The sequence below is a fragment of the Pezoporus flaviventris genome, unplaced genomic scaffold, assembly GCF_033815535.1.
Source record: "Pezoporus flaviventris isolate CSIRO_AGI_PZ_B2104156 unplaced genomic scaffold, CSIRO_AGI_Pfla_v1 ptg000158l, whole genome shotgun sequence".
In the NCBI taxonomy this organism is placed as follows: domain Eukaryota; kingdom Metazoa; phylum Chordata; class Aves; order Psittaciformes; family Psittacidae; genus Pezoporus; species Pezoporus flaviventris.
This window is the reverse complement of record NW_026892706.1, coordinates 764,712-779,559: the sequence shown is the minus strand read 5'-3', so window position 1 is coordinate 779,559 and position 14,848 is coordinate 764,712. Positions and strand designations below refer to the sequence as shown.

At 64.8% G+C, this 14,848-nt stretch overlaps 2 protein-coding genes across 2 annotated transcripts; one reads left to right on the top strand and one right to left on the bottom strand.

Moving 5' to 3' along the window:
• The first annotated feature begins 13 nt into the window (after nt 1-13).
• MCRIP1 (MAPK regulated corepressor interacting protein 1) lies at nt 14-1,927 on the top strand. Its single transcript, XM_061479871.1, has 5 exons — nt 14-99; nt 187-231; nt 301-419; nt 493-591; nt 691-1,927. The coding sequence occupies exons 2-5, from the start codon at nt 224-226 to the stop codon at nt 753-755; spliced, it is 291 nt and encodes a 96-aa protein (XP_061335855.1). The 5' UTR covers nt 14-99; nt 187-223; the 3' UTR covers nt 756-1,927.
• A 3,762-nt stretch (nt 1,928-5,689) lies between these two features.
• GCGR (glucagon receptor) lies at nt 5,690-14,726 on the bottom strand. The gene is made up of 14 exons (XM_061479820.1): nt 14,578-14,726; nt 8,855-8,998; nt 8,554-8,650; nt 8,330-8,437; nt 8,087-8,208; nt 7,887-7,993; nt 7,595-7,748; nt 7,372-7,531; nt 7,232-7,292; nt 6,935-7,004; nt 6,717-6,805; nt 6,463-6,601; nt 6,328-6,369; nt 5,690-6,251 (listed from the first exon to the last, which is right to left on the bottom strand). Exons 2-14 carry the CDS (start codon nt 8,903-8,905, stop codon nt 5,976-5,978), a joined length of 1,476 nt encoding a protein of 491 aa, XP_061335804.1. The 5' UTR covers nt 8,906-8,998; nt 14,578-14,726; the 3' UTR covers nt 5,690-5,975.
• Between the last annotated feature and the right edge of the window lie 122 nt (nt 14,727-14,848).

Here is a 14,848-nt window from a genome sequence, read left to right as displayed (position 1 = left end):
ACGGAACGGAACGGAACCAGAGCGGGGCGGGACCGCGCATGCGCGCTGCGGCGCTTCCGTGGCGGCCCGAGGGCGAGCGGAGGCGGGAGCCGGGCCCAGGTGAGGGGCGCGCGTTGCCATGGCGACGGGCGGGGGGCGGCCCGCGGCCTAGCCCCGGCCTGGCCGCCCTCTCCTTTCTCCCCGCAGCCACCGAGCCGAGCCGCGCCGCCGCCGCACCGCCGCCATGGCCAGGTGAGCCCCGCCCGGCCCCGGGCCCAGCCGCGGCCCCGGGCCCGGCTCAGCCCCGCGCTTCGCTTTCAGCTCCCCCGTGTCCCGCGTGGTCTACAACGGGAAGCGGAGCGGCGGCCCGCGCTCCCCCGGCGCCGGCAGCGAGATCTTCACGCCGGCCCACGAGGAGAACGTGCGCTTCATCTACGAGGGTGAGCGGGGCGGGGGCGGGGGCCGGGCCCGGCGGCGGCGGCGGCGGGCGGCCTCTCACCCGTGTCCCCGCAGCCTGGCAGTGCGTGGAGCGCGACCTGCGCAGCCAGATGGGCTCCGAGCGCGGCCTGGTCGAGGAGTACGTGGAGAAGATGCCGAACCCCAGCCTGAAAGGTGAGCGGGGCCGGGGGCTCCCCGCGGCTCCTGCCGGCCCTGGCCCGGCCGCACCGCGCCGCGGCCTCTGCCGCCAAAGCCCCTCCTGTCTCCCCGCAGCGTTCAAACCTGTCGACCTGGGTGATCTGAAGAGGAGGAACACACAGGACGCGAAGAAGTCCTAAGGCGAGTCCCCGCGGATCGGCTGCGCTCCAAGGGCCTCAAGCAGATTTCAGTTGAGATTTTGTGTTGATTTCCTCCTCTGGTCTGTGCTCCCAAAAGCCTACGGGAGAGCCGGTCAGCTCCGGGGCTGGCTCGGAAGCTACCTGAAATCAAAGGTGCTCGCTGAGGATGCTCAGAGCCTGTTGCAAAGGGTTCCAGTCCCCCACTCATAGCTTTCTCTGGCCTCAAGCTGTCCTTCTCCTCTTCATGCTGGGCTCACAGGTCTCCTGTTCTCCTTCCATCTCTGCCCCTGGTGCGTTGTGTGTGTGGGCTGCCTGGGCTCTGGTGTGTGGCAGGGCTCAGGGCAGAGCAGACCGGCCGCGTTGTCAGCAGAGGCAGCGCTAGCTCTCTGTTTCCTTCTGTGCACCGAGGATTTACCACTGCTGGGAAAGAAGGAGGGAGCATCAGTTCCATCCTTGTGCCTCGGGAAGGCAGCCCCGTTTCGACACCCCTTGTGCTGCACCAGTTGCACCCTGGTCATTCTTCCTTGCTTCCATAGAGTGTAATTTCCACTGGGGCTGCTGGTGTCTGGGGCTGGTCAGTGCTGTCAGAGCTGTTGGGCCTGTATCCGAGGCTGGATTTACTTTGTGCTTAGATTGGGCCGATCCCTGTGGAGCTGGAGGTGAAGAGCGCTCGGGTGTCAGTCCTGGCCCCTGCCCCGAGTGCCTGTGGGGTGCCTGGAGGGGGGTTTGGTGCCCCCACCTCAGAGCTCTGCAGCTCCAGAGCAGGCAGCAGCAGGGGGTGGCCGGTTCTGACTGTTGCCGTCCCTTCCAGAGCAGCGCTGGGTTGTGTTACACCAACACCACTTCCAGATGTGCACCCATGGATGAGATCCGGCCTCCACAGCTGGCAGGAGTGTCACTGGGGGGGCAGCTGTAGTCAGTGTAACTCACACCAGGGGGGGGCTTTCTTGGGCCCCTCACTCCAGGCAAGGCTCATCATTGGTTCTAAGGGCAGGGGCTGCCGGGGCTCTGGCCAGCACCAGTTGGTTTGGGGGGTGCAGGGGACCTGTGGCTGCCATTCCCTTTCTTCTCCTGAGTCACTGAGCTAGACTGTTCTGGTTTGGTTTTTTTTTCTATTTTTTCTGTTGTCTGTCACTTGAGGCGTGTTGTAAATAAAAGCTGGTGTCCTTTTGGGTCTGCCTTGGTGTGGTGCTGCCCACTGCAGCCCACAGGCCGCTGCCTTGGCCGGGCACAGGGCTGGTCCCTTCACTGGGGGTTGTGTGCTTTGGAGCAGTGGGATGCTGCCTGGTGCTGCAATGGCCCAGGGCAGGGCTATGTGGCTGTGCCATTCCGGTGAACCATTCCCTCTTGATTCCCTTGTCCCTCCGCTGCACTGTGGGTGCTGCAGCCACGCTGGCGCAGGGCCCTTGTTCTTCAGCTTTTTAGTTTTACAAACCATTCCTGTTAGAGGAGCCCCATGTTTCCCATTTCAGACCTCAGCAATGGCCGTAACGGCCTGACCAAGTCCTCGGGAGCAGTCACAGGGCACAGGAGCTGTTGCGCACTTTTATTTCTTGTTTCCAGAAGGAATCTTGCCCTTGCTCTGGGCTCCTCATTCCACCACAGGCGTGTATGACCTGGCGCTGCTGGTAGCACAGTGCCCTTGGGCACTGGCAGCCCTCCTGCGAGCCAGCATCCCAGGGGCTGTCACTGGACTAGACATCTAAATGTTGAGACTATTAATACACCCGGATCCTCTTCCCTCCCCTGCTTCGATGGCATTTAAACTATACTTAGCATTGCTAGAATTTCTCCTCAAGTGCATCTTTACACTTAGCCATGACCCTGTTTCCCTCCCATCACCAAAGCATTCTCAGGGTGCAGTGCCTGGTTCTGGCACAGAGGGGCAGTGCAGGAGCCACCCTGGGGAGGAACCCTGCAACCCGTGGCGTGCAGAGGCAGGAGGTGAGAGTTGCCCTTCTCCTTTGACTTCTCCTGCAGGATGTGTCCTGTGGTGTGTCTGGGAGCGCGGCAGACGTGTGGCTGCCCTGGCTCGAAGCATGGCTGGAGCCATGTGTCCTAAGGGGTGGGAAGGGGCTGGATCCTGCACCTTGTGGGTGCTGTGAGGGGAGCAGGATGGGGCTTCCCCAGCACACCAAGAGCTGACACTGCTGGGGTGCAGCAGCTCATCCATGGGGCCTGTCCCCCATGCTCCGGTGCAGTGAGCTGCCAACGACTGGCTCCAGTGCCCAGCCAGGGTCATGGCTGGTGCGGAGCGGGCTCTGTGCGGTGCCCACTCCTCTTCCTCCCCTGGCCAGCCACTGCCACAGAGCCCAGCTCTGCTCCCTGCGGCGGGGGCTGCAGCTGTGTCCCAAGGCACATACTGGGGGTCCTGCAGCCCAGCCCCACTGGCACCTGCCTTGTTTGTGTCTTGGCTCGGGCCCTGTGCAGCCAGAGGCAAAGTCGCTCCAACCCTAATGCAATGTACAAACCCCATCCCATCTCCAGGGCATGTTTATAAATACTAATACCACACCGGGGTGAGGAGGGCGGTGGGGGGGTGCCTGTGAGGGGCTGAGGCCGCAGGCACAGAAATGAGGCTGTTTACCTCTAAAAATCGAATCCAGTGAGGGTTTATTTTCCCTATGACTCGGATACTGTGCTTGTCATTAGATTAACTGGTGGGAGGAGGAGAGGTATGCGTTGTATCATTGCATTAGCAGTGCGAAGAGTGGCCGGCAGCAGGCAGGATCTACTTAGAACACCAATTTGTGGTGCTCAATTCCCTTGATAAAGTGGGAGTTCTCATGCGAGGCGCTGCTGCAGCCGCGGGGGAGCTGCTGCCCCGGTCACTGTGATGGCTCCAGCCCCGTTCCACACCTTTGGTTCCCAGAGGTGGGACTGCAGCAGCCTGGGCTCGGCCCCAGCACCACTGGGGAAGAAACTGTTCATGCTGAGGGTGCTGAGGCGCTGGCACAGGGTGCCCAGAGAAGCTGTGGCTGCCCCATCCCTGGCAGTGTTCAAGGCCAGGTTGGACACAGGGGCTTGGAGCAAGCTGCTCTAGTGGAAGGGGTCCCTGCCCGTGGCAGGGATTGGAGCTGGAGGAGCTTTAAGGTCCAACCCAAACCAGTCTGGGGTTCTCTGCCTGGGCTGTATGGGCTGGTGGCAGCACCTTCACTCCACCAGGTGCTGGGAATAGTGGCTCCTGATGGGCAGCCGAGGGCTGTCTCTGTGTGTTTGTGTGTGTGGTGTACAGGTTGTGCTGCCTGAGATGCACTGTGGGGTGCTGGATGCAGGCTGTGCTGCCGAGACCTGCACCCTGGGGTGCTGCCAGGGCGCACATGGCAGTGCCACGCCATTGTGCTGGGTGCAGGCTGTAGGGGGACATGCACGAAGCTCCCCACAACCATCAGGTACAGCCCTGCTCAGGGTGCCACCAGCCCTGAGCCCCAGCCAGCCCTTGCCATGTGCCTTGGCCCCCAGGGGTGGGGGTCAGGACTCAGCTGCCCCAACACAGGCCCCTTGGGGGGTGATGCGGCCAGCCGGGGAGCAGGACACAACAAGGGGCTGTGGGGCAGTGCCATAGACATTGCCACAGGGATATCACAAGGGCTGGTGCTGGCTTGGGCTCCCTGTCATGGTGTGCAGACGTGGGGCCCTGGGCAGGGTCTGGGGGTGCTGTTGGCTCTGTGGGGCCATTGCAGGGGTGAAAGTGGGGTGTTTCCATGGCAATGCTGGAGCAGCAACCCCGCGCCTGCAGTGCCCATATTTACCTTCCCAGAAACAGCTCCCTGCTCCAGCAATTTGCCTCAATTAGGCCCGTTACCGCGTCAGGAGGCCGCAGTGACGCAGCGGCCGGGGGGCCAGCGGCTCTGTGGGGGCTGCCGCCTCCAACCCCATGGCTCTGCACAGGGTCTGTCCTGTCCCCCTCCATGACCCCACCCCTGTCCCTGCATCCCGCCCACACAGACCCTGGTCCCTCATTCCCCTCCCCTTTGCCCACTCAGCCCCACAGCACGGCTCCATCACGGGTAACGTCCCCACGGCACCGCTGCGCTGCCCCATCGACTGCCGCAGGCACCGCGGCACAGACCCCTCTGCCCCACGTCCCCGCTGCTGGCTCTGCGCCGGCCCCTGGCGCTGGGTCCCGCTCGGCTGCGGCAGACAGAAAATTGTCAAGTAAACAGAGGAAAAGTACTGGGTGCTGGGAGTCGGGCGCAGCGCAGCGGGGCTGCGTGTGGGGTGCACACAGGGGGGCACCCCAGGAGCCATCATGTGCTGAGGGCCCAGTGCTGGGGGACGGGCAGTGCCCCGGGCAGCGGGGTCACGCCAGGATGCTGTGCATCCCATCTTCGCCCCACGGGGCAGGGTGCCCCTGGCCAGAGGTTCGTCTGCCTAATCCCTGCACACCAGGCAATTGTGGTGCCCAAAGCCTCGGCATCCGGGCTTAGCGCTCATGTGCACAGCACAAGCCTCTTACGGTGCCGGTCCCCCACGCTCCCTCCCTGTCACCAGCACAGAGGGACCCCAGGGCCCTGCACCCCATGGCGCTGCTCACGGTGCCGGCACTGGAGGTGGCTGCTGCCCGGTGTGTCTGGGCCAGCTCCCAGGAGAGCGGGGTGCCGGCGGGCAGAGCCAAATGATTTAATTAAGGGCTGCTGGCAGCGGGAGCACGGACCCGATTAGCAGCCGGAGCAGCGCGCAGTGGGAGCTGGAGCCCCGGACAGCAGCAGCGCCGAAGCTGCTGCCTCCTGTCTGATGCTTGCATGGGGCTATGGGGTTGTGGGGCAGGCAGTGGAGCTGGGGCACAGGCAGTGGGGCTGTGGGGCTGTCTTCTGGTACAGCCCATCCATGCTTGGGTAGCCCAGCTCCCCATCCGTGGCTGTATGCGTCACCCCATGGTGCCCATGGTATCCCCCATGCCCACAGCGCGGACAGAGAGGTGCAGGCAGAGCTGGCCCTGCAACCCGGCACGGGCACACACCTATTTACAGTTACAACACATAAATTACAGCACCGCATGAAGGGTCTCAAAGGCGCACACAGGCAGCACCACAGGACGAACACCAGCCCCACACACGGATTCCCCCCCCCCCATCCTTCCCCACACCGTCTGGGTCCTGCTCTCCCTGCCTCGCTGCAGCCAGCCCCGCCACGGCGATTCCCCGCGCACTCCCAGCCACGGGCGGCATCGTCCCGGCAAGGGCAGGGTCCCGCAGGGAGCGTGGGGCCGGGCCCGGCTCAGAAGTGGCTCTCGGCCGTGGTCTCGGGGAACTCGTAGCAGTGGTGCCGGTCTCCCAGGGCGAGGTGCTCAGCGGCCCCACGGCCGCTCCTCTCCGGGCGCTCGGCGCTGCGGCCCAGCCCGTTGGCGCAGCCGCTCACCAGCTGGTGCTTCTCGCAGGAGCCGCCGGCGCCGTTGCGGGCGCTGGGCGCGTGGCTGTACGTGTGCTTGTACTCCTCGGCCAGGTCCTTCCCCAGCTTCCAGCGCTGCCACCTCTTCAGCAGCTCTGCCTGCACCTGCAGGCAGCGCCGTCAGTGTGGCCTCGTGGCCCTGGCTGCCCCCCCGGCTGCCCCCCCATAGCATCCCCCTCACCTCCTTGTTGACGAAGCAGTAGAGAATGGCCACCAGCATCCCCTGGAAGAGCAGCATGAGGTGCACGGCCGGGACACGACCCCAGCCCTGAGCTGGCCCCTCCAGGATGGGGGGTCCCAGTGGCTTGGGGCTCACCTGGAAGGAGCTCAGGAAGAGGTCGAAGAAGAGCTTGACGTAGCGCAGGGTGCCCTGCGCGTGCTCGTCTGTCACGAAGGCGAAGACCACTTCGTGGATGCCCAGCAGCGGGATCAGCGTCAGCGTGGACTTGGCCAGTCTGTGCAGAGGGGCGTCACGGGGCGGTGCATGAACAGATACGTGCACATGTACACGCATGCACATCAGCGTGTGCACCATGGCCCCGCAGGGCTGGGACCGTGCCCGGCACCCACCTGAACTTGTAGTCAGTGTAGCGCATCTGGTGCGCGCGGAGCTTGGAGACCAGGATCTGGATGATGCGGATGAAGATGAAGAAGTTGATCTGCAGAGGAGCAGATGAACTGTGAGGGGCAGGGGCAGGGAAAAGCAAGGCGGCACCATCCCCTGCCCAGGGCATCCCCTCTCACAGATGCTGAACATGGGGCTGCAATGGCCAGAGCCTCGGACTCACCAGAATGGCAAGGAACACGGGGAAGCGAAGGATCCACCAGAAGCCCATGTTGTTGTTGGTGGTCCAGCACCTGCACAGGGGAGACACAAGGACAGGGACCAGGCAGCTGCTAGAGCCTGGTGTGCCATTGGCAGCCCCAGCTGAGCAAGCACCATGGCCAAGCACTCTTCTTGCACGGGGTGAGGATTTGGAGCTTCTCCAGAACCACCAAACCATCCCCACCATCCCTCAGTGTGTCCTACGCGTGCCTGCCCATGCCCCCCGCATCCACAGGCTGCTGCAGGGGCTGGTACTCACTGGATGTTTTCATAGAGGAACTTCACAACGACCCAGGGGATGAGGAAGAGCAGGGGTGCTCCTGGAGGGGAGGCAGCAGGGCCAGGTGAGGCACAGCAAGGGATGGGAATGGGGCTGGGGCACCAGCCACCTGCACTCACCCCAGCCGATGCACAGGTAGAGGGTGAAGTAGCTCCGCTCAGAGAAGACAGCCACCACCAGGAGGTTGTGCAGGTAGATGCCCTCCACCAGCAGCCAGCAGTAGTTGGCCACGATGCCGTACTGCATGAAGACTGTGGCCGCACGGCAGCCCGCAGCTGCCTGTGGCAGGGGTCAGCGCTGTGGTGCTGCCCGCACACCCCCGGCCCCCAGCCCCACACTCACCTCGTCGCTCAGCCAGACATGCACGTTGTAGTCGTCGATCTTGTCGCTGTAGTGGGTCTTGAGCAGGGCATCGATGACCAGCACGGAGACGCCCTTCAGGATGAAGGAGGCGAAGAGGTTCATGTGGATGTAGTTCCTCATGCAGTGCAGTTTGCTGCAGAAGTGGGGAGCTGCGGTCAGTGCCCACACCCAGCCGCTGGCACAGCCCCAGCCGCTGGCACAGCCCCAGCCTACCCCCATCTCCTGCCCCAGCCCCCAGCACGGGTGGCCATGCCCATGCCCATGCCCCTACCTGAAGCCCAGCAGCAGGCCCAGGGCGAGCAGCAGCGCGCACAGGGACACCGAGTACCCCACTGTGTACATCACCTTGAAGCTGCCGTAGGTCTTGGCAAACTTCTCCTGGTGCAGGCAGGAGCGGGTGAGGATGGGGGAGGGTCGGGGGTGAGCAGGGGCAAGGGAGGGCTCCCCGCACCACTGCCCCCCTCTGCCCACCTGCGCCGCCAGGTCCTCGGCGTCCTGCTCGCACTGTGTGGCGTTGCGCAGGGACTGTCCCCTGGGGCCCGTCACCCACTGACCGTCCGCCCCACAGGTCTTGAAGACATGTCCGTGCTTCACTGCACAGAGGGGAGGGGACAGTGGGGCGTGCTGGGCCCTGTGTGACTGCCTGGACCAGAGCACGCACACGCGTGTGCACACACAACACACGTGCACGCACGTGCACCCTCCAGCCGTTACCTTTCTGGTGCCAGGGCAGGAACCAGGGGCAGGGGACGCTGGCGGTACTGTTGGGCGCCGTATCGGGCCAGCAGGAGAACTTGTCAAAGGTGCGGTTACAGACCAGCTCTGCGGAGGAACGGACGTGGCCGTGCCTTGGCCTCACCTGCGCAGGGTCCGGGCACTGGCTCCACGCTGGCCCCTGTCCCTGGTGCCCGACCCACCGGGACCCCTGCAACACTCACCGGTGGGCGCGGGCAGGCGGCTCATGTTGTGGTGGCATTCCTCGCGATACGCCTTCCAGCTCTCCAGCAGGGAATCTGTGATCTGGGCGCAGGGGCCCTGGGGGCAGCGGCGAGTTCTTGTCACCCTTGTCACCCACACCCATGGGGGGATAGCCGCGGGTGAGCACAGGCTATCACACTGTGCCATGCTGTGCCACGTGGCTGGCAGGGCCGGCAGGAGAGGGCAGGGGACACCGTGATGCTGCAGTGAGGGGCGGCTTGGGCACAGGCAGCACACTGGTGTGGGTTATCCCGTCCTTACCTGGCAGCAGAGCAGCAGCAGCAGGAGGCTGAGGACACGTGGCTGGAACATCCCTCTGCATGGGGAGCAGCGCAGGGCCCTGGTCCTACCGGCCCTCGGCACCTCCTCTGCCCTGGTGACGAAGCCGCTGGCACGTGGGTGACCCTGCACAAGATGCTGGGTCATGGGGAGCTGCCACGATCACAGCCCCACTCTCCTGCCCCATCCTTGCCCCCCTGGCTCTAGCATTCAGCTGGTTGGTGTGTGCTCTCCAGCAAGGCTGCAGAGCTGCTCTGTACCTGCCATCTCCTCAGGACAGCATCGGAACTGTGGCTACGACACCCCTCTGCCCACCAAGCCAAATTCCCCAGCTCCTCCCTGGCCAGAGCACCAGAGATCAGCCCTGCACAGGGCAGACCCTGGCATTGCCCCAGTGGCTGCCTACAGAGCCCCCTGTGCACAGACACAGAGGGGGCCACCCCACACCCAGGCCCTGAGAGCCCAGGACCTCTCTTCATGTCTGAGCATCTTCCCAGAGGAGGTGCCCCACTGCTTCCCCTCCTCGCCTCCCCACTGCTGCCACTGCTCCAGCAGCACCAGCTTCAGACCTGCTTCCAGCAGTGGAGGTGGCCAAGACCCCAGACACCCTGGGACACCCCGGCCCTGATCCTGTCGGTGTCCCTGGTGGGATGGGGACAGGCCAGGAGACGATGGCCGCCAGCCCCAGGGCATTAACCAGTAACCTGAAGGGATCCCGGCTCTGCCCTGCCCCTGGGACCAGCTTGTCCCTGCCGTGCCACTGCGTCTCCATTGCCCCCAGCTCAGGCGAGCGAAGAGGTGCCTCGTCCGACACCCAGCACCACGTGCACAAAGCCCAGCTCACACGGCCCTGTAATTCCCTCCATCCCCCTAAGCCGGTTATGGGGCTCCTGAGGGGGATTTCAGCTCTTCCAACACGGGGCTTCTCTTACTGTGGCCCCACGGCGCTGCGGGGTGAGGGGCTGCAGTGCTGGTGCCACCGCAGACACTACAGCATCACGGTGGGGGCAGTGGCTGCGCTCCCCGGCCAGCGCCGCTCCCAGGGCTCCCTGCTCTGCCTGAGCCTATTTTTATCCCTGGGAAAGTCGCGTCCCGCCCGTGCAGACCCACTCGCCGTGTCGCAAGCGCGGCTGCTCGAGGAGCTCATTAATCAGAGCGCGGGGCTCCAGATGCGGCTCCGGGAGCGGCTCCTGCCGGCGCCACCGTATTTAGACAGTCCCGGGGCAGAAGGAACCGTCTCCAGGGACAGTCCAGGGTGGGCTCTGGGAGCAGGGACCTTCGGTGGGTGCCCACTGGCCACCAGCCCCGCACCACCCTATCTGTCCTCACCCCCCTCGCCAGCCCCAGCCCAGCTTCTCTGTCCTCATCCCTTTGCCAGCCCCATGTCACATCCCTGTCCTCCTGCCCCATCAGCCCCATGCCGCATCCCCCGCTGCCCCATCCCACCGCTACCCATGGCCCAGCTCCATGAGAACCTCCCGGTGCCCGGCCCCTGCCGAGCATCCCTGCCCTGGGAGGAAGCCCTCCTCCCGACACCGCGGGGCAGCAGCGCCTCGCTGCCAGCCCCTCTCCGGGCCCGGGGAGGCAGCTCTGGGCCAGAGGTGTCTCTATTCTTAGCTCCTGCACTGGGATTTAGCGGCGGGGAGGGCTCTGGCCCGGAGTCCCCCGGCCCCGGGGCGCAGCCGCGGCCAAGCTGGGCAGACTGCACTGGGTGAGGGGTCCTGGCGCGGGGCACGTCACGCTCCTGCTGCTCGCACCGGCTCCCCCTCGAGCGGGCCCTGCCCGGGCTCTTTGCCCCAGCCGCCCGCGGTGCCGTGCAGCCGCGCTCTGTGCGTCCCCGCGGGGCTCAGGGCCCAGGGGCTCGGCTGCCCCATGGCGTGCTCCCAGAGCCCCGGGCTGTTTCTATCAGACACGTGCAGAGCAGCCATGGACCAGCTGCCCCTGCCTTGGTGCAGATGGGCAGTGCAGGGAGGGAGCAGAGGACCCGTGTGGCTGCTACGGGGGTCTGGGGTGCTCGGACCTGCCCAGTGTTGGTACCCAGAGCAGTGGTCACTGCAGGCTGGATGTGCCAAGGCCACCAGTAATGGGAGCCCCTCAGCAAGGCAGCACCATAGGAGGGACCCAGCTCCACCTCCCTTCACTGAGCCCATCTGGCTCCAGATGGTTCACAGCCCTTCACCCCCGGCCAGGACCAGGCTTTGGGGTCACCCAGCCGTGCTGACCATGGGCACTGGTGGAGGTTCCCGGCACACAGTGGGTGCATTGGGCTGCGATGGGCACAGGGGACTTTTGGCCCATGCTGGCATTGGGCAATGTGGCCTGTTCCCGTGTCGCGACTCTGTGGCTGCTGACCCCACAGAGGCTACATACAGCTAACACTGCCCATGACAGGAGAGGGGGGAACAGGAACCAGCCCCAGGATGGTGGCACCCACATGGGGAAAGGTGCTGAGCTGGAGGTACGGAGGTGTCAGACATTGGCTCCATCATCCACCACTGTGGTGGGGAGAGTGGAACCATCACCAACGTCTGTGTTCATGTGCTGAGCCCTTCCTGAGCCATTGGTGCCAACTCCTGCAGCACTGGGGGCAAAGCGGAGAACCTGGAAGCCCCTCAACCGGCTTCCCTGTGCCCCCAGACCTGCAGCTCATGGCCCTCAGGTGTGCTGGCCTGGGGAGGGAATGGGGAGAGCCCAGTACCCAGAATGCTGCACTGCCAGGCTGCTGCCACTGCTGCGGCACTGCAGCAAACAAGAGGGGATGGATGGTGCTGCCCTGCAGCAGCTCTGTGCCCTTGCAGGTCCCCCTGGCCGGCTGAGCACCAAGCAGCCCTGCCTGGGGTCAAACTCCCTCCTCCTCACACCCCCGTCAGCTTCCAGCAGGGATTTTGGTGCTCCGCTCTGGCTGTCACCACACGTGTGAGGGAACGAGTTCCACATCTGGGAGCGCTGGAGCCAATTGCCACATGGATCAGCGGCTTGGTGCAGCCTCCACGGGGACACTCATGGGCATCTGCAATGTGAGCCGGGAGGTCCCTGGGACAGCTATGGCCCTGCACAAGCACCAAGGGGCTGGTACAGCCCGGCACAGCCTGGCACAGCCTGAGCCGGCCATGGCCCTCCCCACAGCGCAGCCCCATGCCCAGCTGCTTGCTCGGTGGGTGAGGGGGGAGGCTGCGCTCTCCGGACACAGGGATTAGCCCCCAGCGTGCTAATGCGGTGCTTTCCATGGCTGGCTTGGCTGGGAGCTCAGAGCTCCATGCCAGCACGGCAGGGGCTTCAGCACTTGGCAGATGAGCAATGGTGCAAGGCCAGGGCTGATGCAATGCCAGCACGAGCCTGGCCATGCAGATGCTGCTCCACTTTCTGCCCAGGACCATGGCAAAGCAGGACAAGCCATGGGGGAGACAGTGGCGGTGGGGAGTCTCAGGGGGTCTGTCCCTGTTCCTGTCTCTGCCCTGAGCTTGGGGATGCCACCCGCTCCCCACCTGCCACCCACAGTGGCTCCAGTCCTCTCCGGGGAAGTGAGTACCGTGGACTCTGGCAGCGGAGGCAGAGCTGAACTGCCCGGAGCAGCCCTCTTGACATCAACTGGTTTGCACAGAGCTGCAGGGCTGTGGAAGCACTAAGCAGCGGCACACAGAGAGAGGCACCCACGATGGCAGATTCTGAGTCACTTTGGACCAAGCAAACCTAAACCAACCCTGACAGCTTTTTCGTCAACAGCAACATAGGACGCAAACAGGACAAAAGCTCTTTGCATCACCTCCAAGACAGCCCTGCCACCAAGAGAGCATCTTCCATAGCTGTCTGGTACCAAGTACCAGTACCACACTGCTCAGTACCATGTGTGCTCTGCCAGCACACCTGTGCAGCCAGGCAGTGCTTAAATAACACCCCTTGCCTAGCAGGCTCTGGCGAGGGGATGCTGAGCCCCTCAGCATTGTGTGAAGGGCTCACAGTGAGCCCCTGGCCCCATTTTTCAGGGGGTGAAAGCTTGCACTTCTCTGTGAGACACACATGGGATGCTGAGCACCCTGGTCATGGCTCAGCGAAAGGGGCATTTCTTGTTCATCACATCGCTTGAAAGCCCATGACACGCAGGAGGATGGCGCGAGAGACACGGTGTAACACATGTGGTTGGCATGTCACAAGGGAAGCAAAGGGCTGGGAAAAGTCTGGGAAAAGGTCAGTGCAGAGCTGCATGTGCACACGCCTGTGCTGGGAGCTCAACACCCGCCTCCCCACCAGCTCGTGTCACAAATGGACACCGTGGTCATCAGGGAGCTGGGGACGAGCTCCCAGTGCCCCACTGAAGAGTGAGCTCAGAGCCTGCCCTGCCCATGTGGGCATTGAACACAGCAGCCATCCTAGAAGGGTCTCGCAGTGTCCCTGCCTGTCCTGAGTCACCCACCGCACCACGGCATGGCCAGAAACCAGCCATCAGCAGCCCGGAGGCCGGAGGTGCTGCAGGGTGGCCGAGCCCAGCCATGGTCCCCAGACCCACTGGGCTGGGACACACAGGCAGGGACAGGGCACTGGCCACGGGGGACCAGGACAACAGGATGCAATGGAGGAGCCCCGGGGCACGGAGCAGAGCGGCTGCCCCGTCTCCCTTGCTTCTGGCTGCCGCTGCCTGGCTCAGCACAGGGCACGGAGCAGCGCTGGGTGCATGCTCTCAGCCCTGTGCTGCTGAGCAGGGCTCGCAGCCACATTTGTTCATTAACTATTTTGAATGCACATTTTGCCTCTTCTCCGTTCAGCCTTTTCTCTTTTTCCCTCTCCAGGCAACAGAGCACAGAAAATCCTGCACCGCGGCGGGCGGAGCGGGGCAGGATTGGTGGGAAGGACCCGGGCTGGCAGCTGGGGCGGCACTAACGCGCTGAGGAGGGGTCCTGTGGGCCCTGAATTTTCCTGCTGATGCACAGATAAAGCTGAGGAAATCCCAGGGGCAGCAGCTGGATTTGCCATGGGTCAGGACACTCACAGCAGGGCTGGGCTCCCTCCGAGGGAGCAGGACGTTGGGAAGCGCAGCGCCGGGCATGGGGGGATCTCAGCGGCTGCTTTGGAGATGCGCTTGCGGTCAGGAGGACGGCAAGGTCACATACCCAACATGTCCTGATTAAACAAAGCCATTTACCAACGCCGTGTTGACACAGCAGAGCTTGGGACAGAGTCACAAAGGGCATTCGCGATGGGCCCCTGCAGCACCCGGGAGGCTGGGGCGCTGGGAGGGTGGAAAAGTGTCCCCTGCTTGCTCCCCTCGGCTGGGGAGCGGCAAACACCGCCGTGCCCACGGCGGGAGACCCGGCGGGCACCACCTGGCTCGGGGTTTCCCCGGGAGATGCTCCCGCTGAGGCTCACGACAGCGCCCGGGGTGCCGGTGCCGTGAGACCCGGCGGCAGAGTCGCTTCCCCTGTGCCAGCGGCAGCGGCGCGGGCTGGGAGCAGGAGCAGCTCCGCCGGGACCCCCTGGCCCAGGACACCGCTACCCGAGGCGTTCAGACCCGACGGGGCCGGCGCCCAGCACCGGGGCGGCTCCGGGAGCTGCTGCTCCGGACTCCTGCGGCTCTACCGCGGCCCCGGGGATGCGCATTCGCCACCCGAGCCCACATCCCCCCGACGGGACGGGCGGTATCCCGCCGGACAGGGACCCCCGAGACCGCGGGGACGGGCGCTCCTCTCCCTCCTCACCCGCGCTTCTCGTACCTGTCAGGGCTGGGCTCGCAGCAGCTCCCCGGTGCATCTCCGCGCTGGCGGGGACCGGTACCGGAACCGGAGCGCTCGTCCGCTCCGGCGAAAAGTTTTGCCGGAGCCGCGGCGGCGGCGGCTGTGGCGGCCCGGGGGGAGGGACCGGCGCGGGGGGAGGGACCGCGGGCGAGGAGCCGCGTCCGCCGCCCCGCTCCCCCCGCCCGCACGGGTGGGGCGCAGCCCGGTGCCCCCCGCCCGGCCCCGCATCACCGGCGGCCGCACTGCAGAG

Coding starts and splice junctions, on each gene's coding strand:
- MCRIP1 (XM_061479871.1), top strand. Junction 420..492: donor CGTGCGCTTCATCTACGAGG/GTGAGCGGGGCG, acceptor GTGTCCCCGCAG/CCTGGCAGTGCGTGGAGCGC. Junction 592..690: donor GCCGAACCCCAGCCTGAAAG/GTGAGCGGGGCC, acceptor GTCTCCCCGCAG/CGTTCAAACCTGTCGACCTG.
- GCGR (XM_061479820.1), bottom strand. CDS start 8,905: ATGTTCCAGCCACGTGTCCTCAGCCTCCTGCTGCTGCTGCTCTGCTGC. Junction 7,994..8,086: donor CCGAGGACCTGGCGGCGCAG/GTGGGCAGAGGG, acceptor TGCCTGCACCAG/GAGAAGTTTGCCAAGACCTA. Junction 7,749..7,886: donor GGCCTGCTGCTGGGCTTCAG/GTAGGGGCATGG, acceptor CCACTTCTGCAG/CAAACTGCACTGCATGAGGA.